General features: G+C 39.9%; 1 protein-coding gene across 15 annotated transcripts in view; it reads right to left on the bottom strand.

Annotated features, from left to right (window-relative positions):
* Positions 1 to 21,374, bottom strand: part of DOCK9 (dedicator of cytokinesis 9) — a 111,861-nt gene that overhangs the window by 70,139 nt on the left and 20,348 nt on the right. For 9 of the 15 annotated variants that reach the window (XM_072348008.1, XM_072348025.1, XM_072348105.1 and 6 more), the window contains exon 2: positions 8,613 to 8,729. In XM_072348008.1, coding sequence (XP_072204109.1) covers positions 8,613 to 8,729 — 117 coding nt within the window. Of the gene's footprint in view, positions 1 to 8,612; positions 8,730 to 14,129; positions 14,401 to 21,374 lie in introns of those variants that run through there. The other 6 variants (XM_072348000.1, XM_072348017.1, XM_072348065.1 and 3 more) reach the window with 1 other exon arrangement.

Below are 21,374 nucleotides of genomic sequence, written 5' to 3'. Positions count from 1 at the left end.
TTTATGTCCTCCTGTCACCCAAAGCATGCTTACCAAACCAGAACTTACTCCCAGTCTATGCCAGAGTTCAGAAAAGAACAGCTGACCGAGAACAGGAAATGTCACTGTGACTATGATTTTCTGTTTCAAAACCTAACACTATACTAAGCCTTAGGAACTTTCAACTAGGAAGCGTAAAAGATGAAAACTTCACAGAATCTTCTGGCCCACAAGTAAGTGAATGCACAACAGAAATGATTTTGTACAGTTCAGAAAACATTATAAAAAGTCACAGCTTATGTCATCAGAGATGGACTAGTGAGCTTCCACAGGCTGTGTCTGGAATGGGGCTGTGATCCCTCACTTAAAAAACCCCAAAAACTCCACATAGTAATGGTCAAGAAGAAGGGATATCCATCAGTGTATCATCTTATACTGAGATACTTATCCCTGCTGAGAGACTGATCCATGAGGGGATGGTTTGGTCATTATCAAAGGCCGTTCCCATTATCTGGGGATGGCTTTTAAAGCTGGAACATTGAAATACAGTAAAGGCTTAAGGAAAGAAAATGCAGCCTATGTTCATGGTCAAGTCAGTCATCTCCTCTAGTACTCTACTGAAAAGTGACAATGTTAACTGCTTGAGTACGAGAGGTGAAGTAACAAAACAAAACAAAAAAAAAATACAAAGAGCTCACTCATTTTTTATTTGCAGGTGTTGCCCTATTGAATATCCATGAACTCGTCTATAATCAAACATGGTTCTTTTGGTTTTCAGCAATCAAAAAGTGATTCAATAGATTTTATTACCTATCATCTTTAACAGAAGTTTGAAGGTGAAGCTCAATTTGCTGTTTCTCTTAGCAAACACCAGCAGTGGTGAGAAAAAGGTGAAAAACTGTGACTGTCATACACCCACAGCATGAACATACAGGCTATTTTTTCTCCACTTGCAATCTTTTGAAAACATGAGAATATATATATACACACACAGATCACTTTTAATCTCAGGACACTTTTGGCATCATTCACTGAACTGAAAAAAATATGAGAGACACCACTTCATCACGAGATTATCAGAGACGCCATCATCAACATTCTGCATATCATTTTAAAGCTACAGAAGTGAGACCGAATGTCCAAACTGCAGAAGGAGGAAGGGAGGGGAGTGCTGATGTGTGAGTGATGGCATTTGTCTTCCCGATGAACTGTTATGTATGATGAGCCCTGCTTTCCTGGAAATGGCTGAACATCTGCCTGCAGTTGGGAAGTAGTGAATGAATCCCTTGTTTCGCTTTGCTTGTGCTTGCAGCTCTTCCTTTGCCTAGTAGATTGTCTTTATCTCAACTCACGGGTTCTTGCACTTTTATCTTTCCAGTCCTCTCTCTCCTACTCAGGAGGGCTGAGCACAACAATCACTGAGGAAAAGTAGTAGGGGGACAATAAAAAAATAAGTAAGTAAAGCCAGAAAACTTAAAGAGCCTCTCCTCTTTCAAATTAGAGAGACTAGAGTAGCATCTTACTAGGTATTTTTCACAGGAAAGCCATGAACTTAATTGCCCGGTCCTGCACTATAATGAGACTTGGTGGGTGGGACTGAGCTGGTGGTACATACCTGTGCAAATTCTGCTGCTGTTCTCCTGCTACACAACTACCAACACAATACTAAGGATTTTCCTTAAAAGTAATTACTAACACACCAGAACAACAATACTTTAGAATGCAAGCATTTGTATGCATGAGCAGTATAAATCCAGAAGAAAAAGCAGGAAGAAAAAACTTCTTTCTACAACATTTTTTTCCTGACATCTACATTGGTTGAACTGTTTTGTACAAATTATGTGTTGTACAGCAATTTGGGCTCAAATTGCTAATTGATTTGCGGAAGCATCAGGAACTACAGAACGTTTGTCTCATGCCCTCCAAGAAGATCAAAACCTTTCAGCTACTGTGTTACCAAACTACGGAAGACAGCTTCTAACATCAGCTAGGATTCTCATGCACTGCAGCCAACTCTCACTGACACCACTTTCTGAGCTATTTCGAGAGATTTAGCACAGCAGCACAATGCACTTAGGTTTCACAGGGAGGCCAGGGCAGAAAATACTTTTTACTGACTCACACAGCCCAAGAGCTCTTAGCTACAGTGTGCAATCTTACAGAATCATAGAATGGCCCGGGTTAAAAAGGATCACAATGCTCATCTAGTTTCAACCCCCTGCTATGTGCAGGGTCACCAACCACCAGACCAGGCTGCTCAGAGTCACATCCAGCCTGGCCTTGAATGCCTCCAGGGATGGGGCATCCACAGCCTCCTTGGGCAACCTGTTCCAGTGCGTCACCACCCTCTGTGTGAAAAACCTACTCCTAATTATCTAACCTAAACCTCCTTTGTCTTAGCTTAAAACCATTCCCCCTTGAATCTTCGGATTCACCGTAGTCCTCCTTCCAGATTCCTTATGGCAAAGTAACAGCAAAATGACTACAGTTCTTTTTAAGACAAACCTGCTTCCATGTGGAACTAAGGACCAGTCAATGATTTTGTTCTAGAGTGTCTTAACACAATGCATACTTACCTATTTAAAACAAACACAAATGCACTGCAGCGGTGGCTGACCCTATTCTAGGTCACATCTTATTCACAAGTCATTGCTGCAGACAGTCTTTCATTTTATCACAGTAAAAAGGATATGCAAGTTTTTCCATACACAAAGTATTTAATTTGAACTTCGGTTTTTACTTTGTTGTTTCTTAAATAAATCACACACCAAAGTACTTGCCGAAATTATTCACTTCATTCTGGGAAATATGGTGACAACACCAACATATCTATAGCAAGAAAATAAAGGCAGCAATTCAACCACCTCGAGTATGCATACAAACTGTTCCTGAGCATTTTTACACTGAACAACAGAACCCACATGCAGGTATTTCAGAGGAAAGAAATATACAGAGACAGAAGCTGGCCAACATACAACATTCTTCAAGTCCATCTGGTCTGTCTGGAGGCCAACCAGACATGCCTGAGAGCCCTAGTTTTGTTTTGTTAATCTTCAGCTTTTGTTTTTTCTCCTCTTATGTTTTTAAACAGGGCTGTAACATATTTTTCTCTACACTTCGGAGGTGACTGAGTATTGGGAGCTGTCTGAAAATGTTCTCTGTAAATTGTCTGCCTAGTGACAGTACTGTGATTCTACACTGGCATAAGAACATACAGCATCACTGCAACACCACATACTCCTTGCCAACACCTGTTGCATTGTTGGTTTTTCTTTCTTTCTCCTCCTCTTCACAGCTTATTCCTAGTGATGGTTGTTAAACATGAGCTATTAAAATTTCCTGCAAAGCCCACTTCGCCCTATGCATCCCTTTAAAATCCCTGACATTACCGTTACTGAAAGGTGGTTATTGAAAATAATGGGGAAAAAGAAGCCATGAAGCTGCGAAGAGAGAAAGCACAGGAGGATGTTACTGTGTTGCAGTAAACAGCAGTTTGACAGTAAAAAGCAGTTGACAGTAAAACAAGGACTGAAAAAACAAGGGCACAAAAAACAGGGAGAAGGCTGCAGAGTAAAAATTCAATGGTCTTTCACCCACATTATCACACATTTGGGATGCTGATTTATGGATGCAAACTGATAGGAAGCAGTGACAAATTGTTTTAAAAGACAATCAATGGAAAAGATGGTGTGATGCATGCTAAATGATGCCCTTTAGGCTACGAGGTGTCAGAAGAGACCTGCCAGTTGCATGGGAAATGCCAGAAGCTGCATTATATGGTAATTTCTAAGATAAACTGAATCCCAGATTTTGATAACTCAGACAAGGACTCAAAAACATGAAACAGATTTCAAAGGAAAAAAAAATGCTAATGAAATTTATTTGACCGTTAAAAAAAACAAATGGTATTTCATCAGTTTACTTTGTCCTCTAAAATGCTTAGACTTCTTTACTTTTTCCTTCTACCCCTGAAGGGCCTTCTTGAAGAGTCCTAGGCTTCTATTTCTGTAAAGCTGCGGTGATACTTATTTCCACAGGTACTTAACCTGCATTAACTAAAACTCAAAAGTTTTAAGTGAACGTGTTCTAAATCCATTCAACTCAAAGTCAAAAGGATGAAAGCTGAAAGCTAAGCACCAAAATGCCTTCAACATAAAAACAGAGTAACTTTGTAATGGTATATTTAACTTCAGTAGGAACGTACTTATGTAGTCTTTGCTACAAGCAAATCTATTCTGTACTGAGAAGAAGTTTAACTGTAAGAATAGAAATAGCTCCCAGAGGTTAGGTATTTTGAAAAACTGGACACAAGGTATCTCATTGCAAAATGAGCGTTAGTAGAGTTTTAGGTTAAGGTTTCTTTTCATAATTTACCTGCTGCGCAGTTAACATAAGCATCGTCCATTTCAGCTATTGAGCTTATGGTAACCTTGTGGTTCATGAAGATCATTAGGAAGCCATTTCACTGCTTAGTACATGAAATGCAAGTGATTTGGAATAATACAGTGAGTTACAAAGAGACACAAAATTCCATATAAGAGTACCCAAAGGACAGGAGAAAGAATATTAGTGGAAGGCAAGAGAATAAAAGTAAAAATCTCAAATGATTAAAGACTGACAGAACTTCAACTGAGGTTAGCAAGATTAATGGGTGAAGCTCCAAGGAGGCGAAAAGTATTTCTATGATAGTAATAAAACAAATACGTTATATGGGGACTATAGTGAAAATGAAACAAAAACAGACAGCTACAAAAGAACAGACTGCAAAGCACACAGTTGCTCAAAGTTTAGACAGCCCAACTAGTAGGAACAAAATCGAGCTCCACAAAGTAAGCAGCAAAAAGGACCTCCAAACATACAATGACTGCCCTCACAAGTTCGATGAGAAGTTAGGAAGTAAACCAGCTAGAGTGAAGTCATAGAGAAAACTCAGAACTTAAGCTTGTGAAAAGCAACTGAAAAAAGTCTTAAGACCCAGTAGGTACATAAATTTGCTGATAAAGAGGTGCTCCAGAAACTAGAGACAAGCAAAACTTGCTACATTTTGAGTATGATAGCATTAAGAAAACAAAGAAACGCAACACTTTAAAAAAAGAAAAGCAATCCTACTTACTTGCATTTGATATCAACACAAAGCATGACAAAAAAATCATGCTTTTCAGAAAAATATATACAAAGGAGAGAAAACTGGATTGATAATCTCAGCCAACCAAATTCAGGATGACAGCACATGCAATTAAGTGGAACATTTCATATAATTCTATCAGTTGACAGAAAAACAGTCCTGCTCTCAGAAAACTGACAAAGGTTGAAGAGTGCTTTCTGCTTCATCCCTGCTGATACATTTCTTTGGTAATTTTGAGGGCTACAGCTACTTCTGACAGCACATATGGAGAACAGTCAGAGATATCAGGACAGGGGAGGTTTAGGTTAGATATCAGGAGGAAGTTATATACATGGAGGGTGGTGACGCACTGGAACAGGTTGCCCAAGGAGGCTGTGGATGCCCCATCCCTGGAGGCATTCAAGGCCAGGCTGGATGTGGCTCTGGGCAGCCTGGTCTGGTGGTTGGCGACCCTGCACTTAGGAGGGGAGTTGAAACTAGATGAGCGTTGTCGTCCTTTTCAAGCCAGGCCATTCTGTGATTTTATGATTATTCGAAAAAAAGTGAATTACTGGTTCTGTGTTTTTTCCTCCTTCCCTTTCCTAGGGAAATAACTTGAGTGGGAGTAAGGCAGAAAAGCAAGCAACAGACTGTCAGAGAAGACAGCTGCTGTGCAAGCTTTCTATTTTCTGATACAGATTTTGAGTTCTTATTAGTGCTTCTTTACTACCTAGAAACTTAGATGCAGTAAGAGTTTACAAACTGAATTTGGCATTAACAGTGAATTCATAACAAGACATTAAATGAGTCTAACAAAATGGTGGGAAAATTCTGAAGCAAAAAAACAAAATGGCAAAGCAATTTGAAGCTGCTTAGAATCAATACAAGTCTGCACTGTTACAATCTCAACCCTTAGCTGCTAAAAAATTAGAAAACTATGTATTGTATTTACTCAAGCAGAACTAACAATAAGTCAGTTACATAATCAGTTGGCAATGAGAATCACAATAGCGATGTCGATGCTCTTAATATACTTCAGTAAGTTACACAAATCCCAAATAATTTGAATATTGCAGAGAAAGTATAAAAACACTTTCTAAGAACGTTGCTTGCAACCAAATATGAACAGCAATTAAAAAGTACGTTTTTGTTACTGACTGTATGAAAACCATGCCCACAAAACTACATTTCAGTTAACTAAAAGCACTACCTGAAAAAATGTTATCTACATTAATTACAAATGCTTCCAGTTTCTCCCCAAGTAATTTCAACTTTAAGACAAACTCAGCAGTGTTATCACTATGCATCTACAAACTAAATAACTTCCACGTTTTTATTAGATGACCGAAGAAGTGCTATCTTGCTGCTGGAGAGCAAATAATAAAAGAGCACTGAAAATCTCTTCTAAAGTGCTAGTTTTATGGCCATGTTGGTAACAGATTAACCTTACTTCTAATATCTTGGGAAATTATCAGGGCTTGGCTTCCTTTTTAGGCAAGTGCTTCTTAGACTGTAAACAGTTTAACCTAAGCATGAGGAAAAACTTCATAAAAATAAAATCAAAACGCTATTAAGAGGAAATGGCTTGAACAGGTTTTTAAACAATGGCTTCCACCTACAAACTGTTCAAAGTGTGGATACAGGCAGTTCTAAAGATTATAACTCATTGTTTTAAATTGATCTTATGGGGGATGAGGGCAACAAAAAGCACATGAGTAGAGGCTTACCAAGAGCTGCCCCTGCATTGTGTAACAGCAACAGTTAGGAAAAAGGAAATTAAGAAAACAGATGTGAAGCACAATGGCAAATACAGAAAATACGCCATTATTTAAATGACTCAAGAGGTACAGGAAACCATACTGAGATTTAAGGTTTCAAAACGATAAATGACTATGGAAAAAAGGGTTAAAAGGCTTAAATTGCTCAAGCATAAATAACATAAGAAGTTTCTGTTCTCCGACAGTAATACCTTCTTAATCACAGAATAGAATTGCTTAAGTTGGAAGGGACCTTTAAGGGTCATCCAGTTCAACTCCCATGCAATCAACAGGGACACCTACATCTAGATCAGGTTGCTCAGAGCCTTGTCCAGCCTGGCCTTGAATGTCTCCAGAGATGGAGCATTCATTGCCTCTCTGGGCAACCTGGTCCAGTGCTTAACTACCCCTACTATAAAAACACTTTCTTATATCTAACCTGAATCTCTCCTCTTTTAGTATGAAACCATTTCCCCTTGTCCTACCACAACAGACCCTGCTAAAGAGTCTGCGCCCTTCCTTCTTACAGGCCCCCTACAGATACTGAACGGCTGCTCTGAGGTCTCCCTGGATGCACTCCAACAGCTCTATGTATCTCCTGTACTGGGGACACCATGTCTGGATGTAGTGCTCCAGGTAAGGCCTCACCAGAGCAGAGTAGAGGGGCAAGACCACCTCCTTTGCCCTGCTGGCCACACTGCTTTTGATGCAGCTCAGGATACGGTTGGCTTTCTGGGCTGCAAGGGCACATTGCTGGGTCATCAAAGCATCACAGATGCTGGAAGGGTCCACAAGCCATCATTGAGTTCAACCCCGCTGTTAGAGCAGGTGCTTTACAATACTTTGCAGAGGTAGGCATACAGCTGCGTCTTGAGTATCTCCAAAGAAGGAGACTTCACAATATCTCTGGGGAACCTGTTCCAGTGCTCCGCCACCTTTGCTGTTCTGCTTGTTAGTACTGAACTTCCTATGTACAAGTTTCAGGCCATTACTCCTTGTCCTATCACTATGCACCACGGAGAAGAGCCTAGACTCATCCATTTGCCACCCACCTCCATTCATATTTATCAGATCCCCTTCCTGTCTTCTTTTCCACAGGCTAAACAGACCCAGGTTACTCAGCCTTTCCTCATACAGGAAATGCTCCAGGCCCTTTACCATTTTTATGGCCCTCCACTGGGCTCCTTCTAAGAAATTCCTGTCATTTTTAACTGGGAAGCCCAGAATTCAACATAGCAGTCTAAATGTGGTGTCTCACCAGAGAATAGTAGAGGGGGAGGATCACTTCCCTTGACCTGCTGGACACATTCTTTTTTTTGGCAGGAAGTGCACTAACATGGATTTTTTGAGGTGGATTATCATGCATTAACAGATTGACGCCCTTCACTGCTATGGTGGAGAAAAAAAGCACTTCAGAAGTTAAACTACGATAAAAAGCAGGTCTGTTTTTGAATGAACACCACATGATTTCCTACTCCAGAAAGGGGTGAAACCATCTAGAAATGATTGATGGCCTACTGCAAAAAGCAATTAAGACTGCTGAGCTGCATAGGTAGACTTTATCATCTGAATGGATGAAGAAAGTGTGCTACTTCTACGACTATAACCTGACAGAATAATTGAGCACTATAAAGGGACTAATGGTAAATACTTCTTCCTTTTTATTTTTTTAAAACTAGAGAACATTAAATAACAAAGAAATATGAAATTCTCATGACCATTGCTGCTAAAAAACTGATTTTTAGAAGGTGGAGGACAGAGTATTAAATTACCTGAAAGTCATCATAAGGGAACAGTAGCATCTCACGTAAAGCATCATTCAAAATCTGTGTTTTCCTCTGAACGATGACATTTTCGTAGTCTATTGGTTCTATGAGTTTTGGCTTTGCCTAGGAGAAGAAGAAAAGAAAAAAAAAAAAGATAAGGAATTCAGGTATGAAGTGAGGATAAATTACAAACTGATGGCCATTGTTGTAAGTAGCTTTTAAAATATTGGCAAAACCTGACTTCTTCCACACCAAAACCTGCAAGTATTCAAAATGCACACCAAGTCACATGATATCATACAAGTAACAGCAACTGCTTACACAGAAAAGCAAGCTATTTGCCCCAGAGAAGAAATCACTATTTCCCTCAAAAACAATAAGATGCAAATAAACATCTGCATATTTTCCACTATTAACAAAAATGTTTAAATTTTGCTTCATACTGTCCGAAGAACTCTGATCCGGGTCCAGCAGAGACTGAAACAGTCTTAGCTTTGAGGTTTGTTTTAATTCAATAACCTGCATTATGGATAGGCTAATTCACTTTCTTTCTTCTCTATAGGCTTTTTTCCAGAATTCCCATACATAATTTTTCTTCCTCCTAGTTGCCTGAGTACCTCTCTTCAGTTACTATACACTAATAGAACATTTAAACACCGTACAGCTGTCAAGGCACTACAGCTGGCTGTGCACAGGGAAAAATCTTCACTTACCCTGCCAAGCATTCTGTTCACTGGTCAGATGGTTACACAGGTTTAGACAGAGTTCAGAACGATGAATCACTCCAAAACCTTTATTTATTTTTAGCATGAATTCTCCAGCAATGGAGGCCTTTTTGATCCCACAACTTTCTTTTTTCTGCACTGACTTCAAATTATAAGCATGTTCAAAAGCAAAAACTACAGAAACTCAGAGGAAGGTGGGCCTTGTTATTTTTACTGACTAACTAAACTTATAACAACTTCAAAAAGTTGTGAATATAAATTACCAAATTATTTGCATTTATGAAGAAATACATGATAAAAACACACAAATACTATACATTATGGCAACGGCTGCTAAAGCTTTATCTACATCTAAGTACTGACCAATACTGTAAGCTTAAGCTGAAAAATTGAGCTGAACCATTTTCACATAACGCCTCAGAAACATTACTCCATCTTGAAATCAGGTCTCTGCCTGTCACAGAAGGAGGTTGGAAAAGACCTCCAAGATCATCCAGTCCAACCACCCACCTACTACCAATATTTCCCACTAAACCATGTTCCATAGAGCAACATCTAAACGTTCCCTGAACACCTCCAGGATCAATGAATCCACCACTTCCCTGGGCAGCCCATTCCAGCACCTGACCTCTCTTTCAGAGAAGGAATTCTTCCTAATATCCAAGCTGAATCTCTCTTAGTGCAACTTGAGGCCTTTGCCACTTGCCCTACTATTGCTTACACAGGAGAAAAGGTCACCCCAATCAGTTCCCTCAGTCACTCCTAAGACTTTTGGTCCAGGCCCTTCACCAGCTTCATTGTCCTTCTTTCTACACGTTTCAGTACCCCACTGCTGTTGTTGTAGTGAAGAATCTCAACCACGATTCCTTGTTTCACAGAATCAAAACAAAATGCCAAAGAGCTAATTAAAAAAAATAAAAAAGTTCAATTTATAAGCAAAATTCAATGATGATGCGGGGTTTTCAAAAAAAACTCAGTCTAAATTACAAAGCACTGTATTATCCATCAGATACTTAGTTGATGGTTCAGGTCCATTAAAAAAAGAACATTTTTCAGAGCCCAAACATTTTTGACCAGACTTTCTGAACTGTCTGTACTTATGTTAGGTTTCTTATACAGACATAGTTCCAGTTATTTGACTTCTTGCCTCCTCTGCAGTTTGCTTTACCTTCAGAAATAAATTAGCTTTGCTCACATTTTGCTTACGTGCAGCAAACACACAGTAAAAAAAAAAACAAACTCCTACCTTACTACAAGCTTTTAAACAACCTAAAGCTCTCTGGAACTGATGTCCTGAACACACATCGCTAAGTCATTGGGACACTGCTGTAACTCCACCATCTCCCCATTTAAGCAGCGAAGCACTTGACACAGAAATAATCATTCCATAAAAACTCTTGAAGACTTTCCTTCTTCGAGTTTCTCCAGAGCTACGCATTTGTTCCTTAGTCATTTGTCAGATTCAAAAGGAAGAGGATGTTTTATCAGCTTAAAGCAGAAACGAAGAAGAGAACAATAAACAGCATGCTACCTTGGCATTTAGCCAGTCTTAAAACATCACAAGGAAGCCGATTCTCTCTCGAGCTCTCTTTCAGAGAAAAGATTTGCCCAGTCTGCTACTGCACGTAATATAAAAGATACTGGGTTTGAGCAGTGTTACTGAATAAGACTTATGGACCTGCTGATGCACACAAAACAGCCTGGTCAAGACTGCAAAACCACGTCTCGCACACAAGACTTAATTTTTCCTATTGATATGCAACAAGCAATGTTTTTATTGAAGTAACCTAAGGTAATGCTAAGAGCGCAGGGTTTCATGGTGTCCACCACTTGGGTTAGCCACTGCCGTGCTTGTCAAAGACAAAACGGAGGAAAGGATCTGCCCTGCATCACTCCGTTATTGCCAGTGCCCTACTGGCACTGAAATTTATCAGAAATAAGCAGCATTTTAGAACAGCTGTCACAAAATCCACATTAAAAAATCTAATCTGCTAAAATATCATTAATGTATTTGGACAAGTATTGTCCGTGGCTCTGTGTAAAGACCACGTTACCACTATGCGTATATTCAAGCTACAACATGCCTTCAGCAACAAATCACAATTTTTCAACCCGTGAGATGTGAAAGAACAAAATGCACTCTTTCAGTCACCTGTTCGCATGCTGACGTAAATGGACCAGAAGTATTTACTCGAGCTACAAAGAACCACCCATACGAAGAACAGACGGTTGTACAAGCTTTAATTATTGTTTTTTACGGAAACACCATGCAAAAAAAAGAAATGCTTCTTTTTGTTTGTTTAAATAGAAAGTCTAAAAACTCTCACTCTATTGTTACAAGAGAGCAGTCACAGAAAGCAGGGAGCTTTTCCAAAATTCAGTGAGCATAGCCTAAATTATTGTGTTTTATTCATCAGGTATGTTCAGTTGATGGTTTGGGTCCATTGAAAAACAAGAACACTTTTCAGAATCCAAACATATTGATCAGAGCTTCTGAATTGCCAGTATTTATGTCAAGTTTTCAATACAGATCCAGTTCAAGTCACTAGATCTCTAGCCTCCTGTGTAATCTTCTTTACCTTCACACACAACATAGGCACGTTGTGTCCTGTTAAGTTCTCCAGTTAGCGCACAAACCTCAAACAATGGATTTACACTTAGGCGCTGCTCTGTGAGACTCGAGCATCTTGTGTTTTAGACTTCCAGTTTATTTCCAAGAAGTAGGTCAGGCTTCCCAGAAACAACTCCTGATTTGTTAAGCAGTTACTGCTTGTGAATTACTATCAAAGTGCGGCTGGACAGCACGCGTACTCATCTGGTGACTTCTACAATAGTGAGAGTAACAATAGCTCATCCCAAGGAAGGGCACCACCCAGAAAATCTAAATGCTTTTTCCATAGGTTCTTCTTGCTCGTGCACCTCAAAAGTAAATATATGACATGATCTAACTCAAACCACGGGAAAACAAGAGTGCAGACACGCTTTAGCTCACTGAAAATAGCACATGATTCCATTATCTGAACCTACTGTGTTCTCTATCATTCTTGGGGGAAAATAAGAAGATTAATCTTTTAGAGGAACCTTAACCAGGGAATAAAAGTTTTGGTTAGAAACTTAAGGCTTTTTTTTTCCCCTGAACACATTTCTTAGAAGCCTGACTTAAATCATCTTGGTATTGAGCAGAGCAGGTAGAGAGTCCCAGGATGTCTGAGGTAGGAAGGCAGTGCACGCAGTGCAGAGTATCCTTGTACCATTTCATCTAGATACCCCCCCCAAAAAAAAGCAAAAACGGATATCATACCTTCTATAATTACATGCCGTCTATTTGCTTGTCTATATATGTAACAGATTAAGACAAAATTAGCAACTGGAAGGAAAGCAAAGACACTTTTTATTTGACCTATGTGGAAACTAAGTGTTCTCCCTTAAAATATTGACCTTTGTTTTCAGTGCATCCACTTTACCTGAAAACAGCAAAAAAGATGGGAAACGGTGGTGGTAGACGAACACATGAATATTAAAATTAAGCAGTATCCAGGAAATTAAAAGGATAACCTTTGTAAATGGTTATGATTAAACACAGTAACCTTCTATTCGTTTTTTTTTCCTAAGTGCATACAGTCACTGAACAACTGCAGTACTCCACGTATCTGCAGAAACACTAAATATCCTCTCAGAGTATTCATGGGGGAATAAAAACAGTTCTAAATAAAGTTAAACATTCCAAAGTCAGGAAAGCGCACACAAGATTAGCTCATGTTGTACTGATGAAAATCTGGCCCAGAAATCAGAACACACCCATGCAGAAAAAACATGTTTTACTAACAACTGCTCTGAGTAAAGGGAAATGAAAAAAAAGCAGTGCAAAGGAAAAGAAACTTTGTCTTACAAACGCACATGTAAGCTTCCAGCTATGTACAGTAATAATTCCCATGAAGCTACAGATGTACATTAGTACATAGGCCAAAATGTTTGAGCCTCAAATGCACATAGTATGGAACTTAAATCAGGGCTGGGGGACTCGGGTCGGGATCACAGTTCCCTCTAAATTCAACTACAGCCAGACACAGAAAGAGGAGACTTTCAGCCTTTTACACAGCAATTAGGTGTAAGATATCATTAAATAAAATTGGAATTTTAGTAAGAATGATTTACGTGCCTCTTTCTACCTACACATTTTTAACAACCCTTGCTCCGTTGGTTGAAGAGGTTTATTACCCCGGCTACAGTCAGACAGTGGATACATTACTGCTACATAAAGAGTTAACTTGATCATCTCCTTTACATACAGGAATATCCCCTTCCCCCTCACTTGAAGTTACTTAAAAACTTTTAATTCCCAAGCAACGTGCACTGAAAACATGGAGAATCACACCCTTAACTCAAGTACACCTGAATTTAGACAGATCTTGGAAAATGTAAAGAAAACTTTACCTTTGCACACACAGTCTTTAGAGAGTTCAGGTATACTTTAATTACTAGAATGGATTTTGAAAGGCGAGTAGTATTCACACCAGGTTTGAAGTACTAAACAGCTACACTAGACAGAACAGACACTGAAAAGCAGCTGGTAAGAAAACAGAAGTCCAAAATCACACTCTGAGGGAATCAGTGTTGGACCAGAACTGTTAAAATTAATTTAAAAGGCAAGCGATACACAAAGAACAGAATACAAAACTAAAATACACCTACACACATAAGCACGCTGGAACTTCTCATCAGCAGCAAATTAAGCAGCTTTTCAGACAGGGCTGAAATTACCAGAGGGCAGAGAGGAGCTTGTTCAAACAGTTCTTACCAGCACTACCACAGGACTGTCCGCTTCTGCTTCACAAAGACCTGCATCCTTGCGCTGCTGTGGAGATTCTATAATGAGGTCTTTTTTAGGATTTCTGTTTGTCCTTGCCTGCATTCTTTAATTGGAAATACGAAGAACAGCAAAACTGTTTGCGTTTTGGCATCAAAATAATTAACATGCCAGTGATCCAGTGAAAACAATAGCTTTCTCCCACCACAAGCAGCAGAAAGTATGAACGGGTCTAACTTCTCAGCTGCAGTTTGCTACGTCTGTCATGATGGGAATGCATGACAGACAAAGGCCAGCCCCCAAGCACGCTGTATTCCTCTGGGGGGGGAAAAAAAAGAAGGTGGATCCGTTTTAATGCCTTACAGTTATGAATCAAACACAAAAGAGAATGTGCATTCCTAAAATGACCGTGTGAAACAGTCCAAGGCTTTTACGGCACTTATTTAATAAGGGACTCGGTAATTTGAAATATATTTATTGTAGAATTTCCTTCTCTATTTTAGAAGTATAAAGTTGTTTTGCTTTTGTCTTCTGATACTAGTATCACTTACTGAAGTACTATCAACACCAGCCTCTACTCAAGTATGCACCTTAGGATCAATGCCCGCAATAGAAAAGTTGATTTCTGAGGGGGCTTGGGGAGGTCCCTCAGTTCCTCCACTGATTCAAGCTAGTTAGTTCATTCCTATCTCATACACATGGGCTCTGTCAGTTCATTCCTCCCTCTTTGGAGCCCTCCGGCATTTCAGACATTGATCACCAATTGCCAAGAAAACGCTGAGAAGACAATGCAAGAAAAATCTTCACACATCTCAAATGAAGTCACTTGAGAAAACCTCAGCTCTGCAGCCAGGAGGAGCAGTCAGCCAGCACTTACTGCCTTTGCCTTCTGTGTGGCCTCTTTGCAGTTTCTGATGACACAAGAGTATGGAGCAGAGGATCTTCCCTGTCCCATGAGGTTTGCAGAAGCATCTCTTGGCCTCACAATTCAAGACCAGACAGCACTTAGTGGTTGGCATCTTCCATCTCCAGACTTAAATGTAATATGAGCTCAAGTCATGCTTCACCTTTGCTTTTTTATACCAACACAATCTCGTGTTTTATTGGTACCCAGAGGTGCTGCTCAGCAGATGCACGTTCCCAAACTAAGAGGCAATGACTTATTGGCACCATTGTTGCACAGCTCTTTAGCCAAAGTGCAAAGCAATTTTGTAAGCAGCTTAGTTGACTGTTTTGATAATCCTGAAAGTTTGACTAACACAGCTCCCTCATATAGTACTTTTAATACTTGACTGTATGCTAAACTCCTCCTGAAGCAGTGTGAACTGATGAACAACGTTCTTTCAACCCAAAGAGATATTTTGGTTTTATTTTTGCTTCTTTTCAACACTAACAGGTTACAAACTCCAAATATACAAATCTATAACAGTGATTGTATTTACTCACAAAAAAAACACATCTGAGAGACAATTCAATTTCAAAGGGAAGTACATCCCTAATTTAGATTCTCCATCCATTTATCCAACCAGACAGTTTTGGAAACTAAGCCGCTACTTTCCTTCAGTTCTTAACTCTGCTTCACTTCCTGGGGCAATTAATTATCTCACTTCAGTATAACTGACATCCTAAATTTAACTTGACATCAATTTTTATCTCTTACAGAAAAGAAAAAGTCACCTTAATATGAAGAAAGCAGTTCAACTTGTAGAGAACCTCTAATACCCTCTTTTTTGACTAGTAGTTGTATGAAGGCACAGCTTCAGGAACACATTTCTTACTCTAAAGGCATAATTTAAAATGCTATTATTCCTTTCTCTTCCCCTTCTCCACTGCCATTCTCTCAGCTCTCACACCTGAGTAAGATATTCTTCCTTCAGCTTACTGCAGTTGGGACCAAGTGCAGAGTCTGACCAACAGTCTGCCCACCCCATCCGCAACGGTTGCCCATTTCCAATGAGTCCACAGAGAGAAACAATACAGTTAATATTAATCAAGATAATCATGATTCCCTATAACTCTTTTTCTCTAGTTGATTAGCTAGAGAATTACTGATAGTGAAAGAATTGATAATTACTGATCAGTAATTCTCTAGAATTAAGGTCAACGCACTTACTTTCTAATCAGCCTTTTAAGCATGTAGGCACTCTAAACAACAACACTCTACAAAGCTCCTTTAAGAGTTAAAAGAAGGAAACGAGCAGTTTATTCAAATTTACAAAAACAGATCTTCCTGCCTAAGTCAAGTTAGACAATAGCTCAAGAACACTTAGTTACACTTCTATATTGCACCAGCTCCTTTTGTTTTCAGAAAACGGAAGTACAGCGCGGCTTAGACTAAATTATACCATTACTTGAGGATGCAGCTGCCAAACAGGCATTTGGTTCATTGCGATGGGTTATGATTATACTTCACTGAAACCAGAAATGCACAGCCTTATTATACACAAGGCACTTCCAAAACCACACTAGTAAAGAGTTAAAAATACCATGCCTCTAAAAAGTTTCTTCCGGTTAATATAACAACACAAATACAAAAAGACTGTCACTGTACAAAAGTTACTTGACTGCATTTGCAGTGCAACTCCCAGAATTGCAGGAAATGATTAGCTAATAGAGACCTACCTGAAAAATAACTCAGATTGTTATGGGAACAACACATTTCATCTTTTCAAAAATACAGTCACTTGAAGAACTTCACTTTCCACCATGGTTTTACCCACGATACTTTTCATATTGAAAGTAATATAGTGTCAAGTGTCAAATATTTGGCTCCCTTCTTGCATCACTTTCCCTGAAGGAGTTACCTCTGTAATGACAAAATTACATGGGTAAAAAGAGTCCTCAGTATTCCCAGGACATCTCACTGTTTCATCCAGCAAATTTACTGCTCAAAAGACAAGTTTTCCACATACACACTCTTATTCTTTCAATCCTTTTCATTCCAATTGCTGATTTTTCTAATGTAAAATATCACTTCATGAAGAGACAGTAATGAAGAGAATGGGCATTTTCTCTGGACTGGAAAGGATGCCTATGCAGCAAAAACAGACTAAAAATGAAATTCCTTAGGGGGGCTTCTTTAGCTTTAAGTCCCATTTACAATCTGTATCAAGATTACTAAACTAAAGTCAGTGCAGATGCCTGCCAACTGAACTACTCTAATTCTGATTCTAATAATTCCCACTGTGTGGCTGAAATCAGCATTCACTGTATCCACCTGCTATCATTACAGTCAAATTCAGTTCTGTCAGCTGTTTTAGGGAAAGAACTGTTGCATAACCTGTAGCAACAGAGGACCAAGGGAAGAAAGGGGAAGAATAATCCTGCTTTAAGTCTGTAGACTCTATCCATTTGAAAACAAGAAAATTTACTAGAACACCAGATCTCCCCTCTACACTTTTGGGGATCTTTAAAAGCCCTCATAGCCCACAGTACCTCTTAACAGATAACTTCCTAAAAAGAAAAGGAAGGATGGACTGCTGATAGTGTTTTGATGCTTCGTTCTCTCACAGTTTTCTTATTTTGGGGCTTTTGGTTGGATGGTGAGTTCTGGTTTCAGGACACTAGTTCGTATGAAAACATGGATCCACTTAAGTAGAATAATAACCACTATTAAAAGCCAATATTTCTAGCTGTCATCTGTATCAGTAAGAGATACTCTAGCACTGCCCTCCCACACTTGGCATCCTGCCTTGCAGCTGTGTTAAAAGCATAACACTTTGCAAGTCAGTGGAAGATTCACTCTTGTAGCTATACGCATCTGAGAGCTGCCAAGTTTCTTAAATGATTAACAGATACGTATTTGCCCTGGAAAAAATATACCGAGACATTCAAGAGAAAGGCTCAGTAAGCTGACAGCAGATGGAATACAGCACACAGTTCACCTGGCAGCTCCTTACCATACACCTTACATTCAGATGAAATAGAAAAGGTCACAAAAAAAGTCAGTAAGAAAGACTCGTTCCTTCTAGGAATGGCCAAAGAACGGTTTGGGTTGGGAGGGATTTAAAAAACATCTATTTCTAACCTCCCTGCCACACATAGGGGCATCATCCACTAGACAAAGTTGCCCAACTTCTCTGGGCAGTCTGTTCCTGTTCCTCACCTTCCTCAATAGTGACAAATTTTCTCCATAAATCTAAATCTACCCTCTTTTAGTTTAAAGCCATTCTTTGTCCTATCACTATTCTTCCTTGTAGGGTCCTTCTCCAGCTTTCCTGTAGACAGCCTTTACGTACTAGAAGGCCACAATGTGGTTTCCCTGAAGACTTCTCTTCTACAGGCTGAAAAACTCCATCTCCCTCAGCCTGTCTTTGCAGGAGAGATGCTCCAGTCCTCTGATCACCCTTGTGAACTCCCCTGGATGCTCTCCAACAGTTCCATATCCTTCTTCTGCTGGAGACTCCTGAGCTGAACACAGTACGGCACATGGATTCTCACAAGAGTGGAACAGGAGAGACAATCATCTCCCCTACTCTGCTGGATACTTGTCTTTTGATGCAGCCCAGGATAAAATCAGCTTTCCAGGCTGCAAATGCACGTTGCCAGTCCACGTTCTGTTTTTTGTCCGCCAATATCCCAAGTCCTTCTCTCTAGGACTGCTCTCAATCCACTCATTGCCCAGTATATACTTGTGCTCGGCACTGCTCCAGCTTAGGACCTTGCACTTGGCCTTGTTGAACCTCATAAGGTTCAGATGGGCCTACTTCTTGAGCCTATTGAGGTCCTCTTGAATGTCTTCCCTCTAGTACATCAGTCACACCACACAGCTTGGTGTTGTACACAAACTTGCTCCTCACAGACAATATCACTTTTAATATCACTGACAAAAACGCTAAACAGTGCAAATACCAGTCACTGAAGAACACTTGTCATTAGTTCACTTCAACATTGAGCACAACTCTGAGTGTGACTATTCAGTTGATTTCTTATCCACCAAATAGTTCATCTATCAAATCCACATTTCTTCAATCCAGATCAATGACAAGGATGTCATGTGAAACAGCATTAACTTTGCACAAACCCAGGTAAACAATGTCAGTTACTCTTCCCTTATCCACTAATGACCCCCTTCTTTGAGCAAGTGACATACCTGGTGCATGAGGGAAAGGCAGCTGTTGTAGTCTACTCAGACTTCAGCAAAGCCTTTGACACCACCTCCCACTGTATTCTCCTGTAGAAGCTGGCAGCCTGTGACTTGGACAGGTATGTTCCCCGTTGCATAAAGAACTGGCTGGAGGGCTGGGCCCAAACAGTGGTGGTAAATGGAGTTAAACCCAGCTACAACAGGGTGTTCCTCAGGGGCCAGTATTGGCGCGTGTTCTGTTTAATACCTTTATTGATTATCTGGATCAAGGTATTGAGTGCACCCCCAGTAAGTCTGCAGATGACACCAGGCTGGAAGGAAGAGCTGATCTGCCTGGGGGTAAGAAGGCCCTTCAGAAAGATCTAGGCAGGCTGAATCACTAGCCTGAGGCCAGGGAGATGAAGTTCAACAAGACCAAGCGCACTTTGGTCACACTGACCCCAGGCAATGCTACAGGCTTGTGCCAGTGTAGCTAAAAGACTGTGCAAAGGAAAAGGACCTGGAGGTAGTGGTAGACAGTTGACTGAAGGTGAGCCAGCAGTGTGCCCAGGTGGCCAAGAAGGCCAATGGTATCCTGGCTTGTGTAAGAAATAGCATAGCCAGCAGGAGCATGAAGGCTACCATCTCCCTGTACTCAGCTATGGCAAGGCCATGCATTGAGTAGATTATTAGGCTTGGGCCTCTCACTATAAGAAAGTCATCCAGGCTCTGGAGCTCTTGATAATTGTCTCTCTGCTTTTCACATGCTTTGACACAGTTTCAGCAGGATCTGCTCTGTGATCTTACTGGGCATATTGGTGAGGCTGACTGGCTTCAAGTGCCCTGGGTCTCCCTCAGCATACCAAGTTCCACACCCCTCCTCATCATATTCTGTAAAACATGCATATGCTAGATACTGCATAGAATGTTGGCTACATAAAAAGTTAACTAAAATAATCCAAGCTCACTGAGCTTCCATGGTTAGGTCACACTCAGTAAAGCAAGAATTAAGCTCATTCAGGATTAACTAGTATCACAGTTCTTCCAGTACCACACGCTCAGTTGAATTGCAGCTTATATGTACTCTACATTCCATGTGCTTGCGCCTCTTGGCAAGTAAAACACAGTGACTGTCATTAATATTTCAACCTACCTGCATGTCGTGTGCTTGTGAAGACGTTTGTTTATTATCAAGCAGACATGTAAGTTTTCCAATTTAATTATTGAACTTGGGCTTCTGTTATTTCACAAAATAAGTTAACATGTTTATTAGTTCCACAAAAACAAGGTTAAATATCCCACTAGTTTAGCATTTCTGCTGGCCTCTTGAGTTTTCAATAAAAATAGTTGTGCTACTTCTATACATTAACTATATATATATTTTTTTTCCACCCAAGCTGGATAAAAGTGACATACATATACAGACTTCAAACAACTATCCCCAGAGCTCATCCTCAGTCTTCAATACCTTTTCCTGAGTATACAGTGTTTAAGCTTGTCTTTTGCATGCCAGTACACTGAGTGCTGGCCAACCTATGTCTAAGAAACCTCTCACAGTCATCTTTCAAAGACTTTCATTTGTCTCAGGAACCACGTGTTCCATGAATTTGTTCCCTAATTGTTCCTGTTGAAAGGCTAAAGGTTGGACATTCAAGTATTCTCTTCAGAGTCTAAAGACAGGTTTAAAAAAACATAAAGAGCCCTGAAAATTCTACAAGATCCATCAGGAGATTTAGCCAAGACTACATGTCAACACGTAAGATCCTGTATTTTCATTACCCAAAGCAAAAAGATGAATGGAGATTAAAAACTGTTCTCATACAAGGGACACAAGACTACACAGTAGTTAAGATGTCGCAATCAGACAGGTCTGTTTCTTCCTTATTAAGAGGTCTAATGAGGTCTAATGCTCTGAGTGCTGATGGATAAAAGCTAATTTTAATACAATTGCAGGCTTAAGCATGATATGACTGCAGCCTAAAGGAGTAAGCCACACAAATTACCTGCATGCCACAAGGGAATTGCTGCATAAGCTGTTTAAGCACATAAAAAAACAAACCAAAAACAAACCAAAAAAATTCCACTCACTCACCAGTCTCATTTCCCTACAACCTTCTCTCTCCTGTATTTCTACTTGGTTTCCACTGAACTTTTCCACTCTGAAGGAGCAA

This window comes from Excalfactoria chinensis, chromosome 1 (genome assembly GCF_039878825.1).
Source record: "Excalfactoria chinensis isolate bCotChi1 chromosome 1, bCotChi1.hap2, whole genome shotgun sequence".
NCBI classification, from domain to species: domain Eukaryota; kingdom Metazoa; phylum Chordata; class Aves; order Galliformes; family Phasianidae; genus Excalfactoria; species Excalfactoria chinensis.
This window is presented reverse-complemented; position numbering and strand designations above follow the sequence as displayed.